Raw genomic sequence first — 2,158 nt, 5'->3', positions numbered from 1 at the left:
ATGCAAATATTGCGGGGGTGTTCGCAGAAGGCGCGTTTTCACACTTGATCCAACGTGTTGGTCCTACAAAGGAGGTGATAGCGCAGTGAACTAGGCAATCGGACTATAATGCTTTAACACTTTCACTTAGCCATAGGAGTTTGACAGTGAGGCTACTTATATAGCCCCTGGTGGCGCCTGCGCTCGCCCGAACTCGGGGCGCGTATGTGCCTGGCCGGGAAACGGCCCTTCGTTAATGCGGAGGAATCCTAAAGATTCCGATAAGTCATCGAGTGGTTGACCAGTCTCACGCTATATCATGACAGTCAGTTTTCGGCTGTTGCTACTGAGGTGCTCGCCTAGCCGAACTGGGGCACAATCATAGTAGTTCTCCTGGTGCCACCTTAGCCTATAGAGCGGAACGTAAGGCAGCAAAACACAGGAGCCGGGCAACCCAACATTTGACCAAAGACATGATTCGGAGCTGATGCATATAAGGCCAAACTCGCGACGCCGAACACTCCCTAAGGTATTCGGTCTTTATGAGGGCGGGCGGGACAACGCCCTTAGTAATAAGCCCCTAGTGTCCAGGTACGCACAAAATTCTGACGTGGCCACATGCCAAAACGCCAGCCTCCTCCTTGGTTATACCAAGAAACCAGGGGATGTGTATCAACAAGAGACAGTAAAAAAAGGTTTACGCAGGGTCTTAATCTGAAAAGAATCCTTGGAACGGGTCCCTGCTGCACGTTTGCGCCTGTGTCTCCGTTGTGCCGTATCCTGGACGGGCGCAGCACGGTGTTCATCTGTAAAAGAGAGGAACTTAGTTGAAGAAAGGTCGTGCCGAACGGAAGTTATACTAAATAAACAAATTATAAATTGAAATGGGTAAAATTGAGCTTGATTGTCTCTTTTCTTATATGCGCGAAGCCCCTAGTATAGGGGGATATGGCTATTAAGCCTTTATCAATTATATGTTTATGCCAGACTCGTCTAGCCGTGTCCGTGGTCTTAACGACCTGTTTAGATGTTTTGGCTGGTGCAGCCGTTTTATTGTGGGGCTGTTAAGGCAGCCGCACAGTCTTCCGCGCGGGAGGCGCATCCAATGTTTTCCCTTTAATGAGATGATGCCTCGTGGACCGGGCATCTTAAGCGTAAGAGATGCGTAATGCGGAATTGCGTTAAAGCGGGCGAAAGCTTCGCGTCCCAGTAGTGCTTGATAGCTGCTTGAAAATGGGGCGATATGGAAGGTTAGCCTTTCGCGACGGAAGTTGTCGGGGGAGCCGAACATAACTTCTAGCCGGAGAGAGCCCGTGCAGTGGGCAACCGGGCCTGGCGTTACTCCTTGAAAGGAAGTGTTGCCATGGTGAATTTTTGTTGGGTCTATCCCCATGTGGCGGATTGTGTCCTGATATAACAGGTTTAGACCACTGCCGCCATCCATCAGGACATTTGTAAAGTGGAGTCCGCCGATTATTGGATCTAATACCAAGGCAGTCCAGCCTGCGTTCCGGATACTTCTAGAGTAATCCTGATGGTCGAAGGTGATCGGTTTTAACAACCAGTGGCGAGACTCCTTTGGGATAGGCCGTATGGCGCGTATCTCTATGGGCGCCGCTCGTTTTGTCACGTGAAGTAAGTTTACTGTTTTTACTTCTGGTGGAAAATTCTTTTGTTTCCTGGTGCTCTTCTTGTGGGGTTCGTCGTCGTCCTCACTTGGTGTGTCGAGCCCATTGTGTTCGGCGTTGAGTTTGTCGGATTGCTTGAAGACCCAACAATCTCTGTGGGTATTGTTGGGGATATAACTATTTGTGTAAGCCGCCCTGGAGGGGCCGGGTTACGCAAAGAGGGACTTATCAGAAGAAGCCCAAGACCAAGCATGAAGATGGCGGTTCAATAAAGGGTCTAAGGCCCGTTGGCGATTTAAGGCCCATAGTGGTAAACCGCCATGACGGCATGACTTGTATTATAAGGTAGAATTAACTAGTCACCGAGCCGGACACTGTTAATGAGCCGGTCGGGACTCTGTAGACCGCAGGGCGTCAACCCGTGTATATAAGGGGACGACCCGCCGGCGGCTTAGGGAAGGAAACAACTCATCGAGAGCCAGGCATAGCGTATCTCGCTCCCTGGTCATCGAAACCTCAAGCAATACCAACCCAACTAGACGTAGGCCTTC

The 2,158-nt window shown here is 50.4% G+C and overlaps 1 protein-coding gene across 1 annotated transcript; it reads right to left on the bottom strand.

The window, feature by feature from the left end:
- Positions 1 to 949: 949 nt before the first annotated feature.
- LOC125518947 lies at positions 950 to 1,528 on the bottom strand (the record flags this gene model as incomplete). The annotated part of the gene is made up of 2 exons (XM_048683830.1): positions 950 to 992; positions 1,086 to 1,528. Coding segments are annotated over 2 exons (486 nt in total), but the record flags the coding sequence as incomplete, so codon positions are not given.
- Positions 1,529 to 2,158: the final 630 nt, after the last annotated feature.

The sequence above is a fragment of the Triticum urartu genome, chromosome 7 (assembly GCF_003073215.2).
Source record: "Triticum urartu cultivar G1812 chromosome 7, Tu2.1, whole genome shotgun sequence".
Taxonomy (NCBI): Eukaryota; Viridiplantae; Streptophyta; class Magnoliopsida; order Poales; family Poaceae; genus Triticum; species Triticum urartu.
This window is presented reverse-complemented; position numbering and strand designations above follow the sequence as displayed.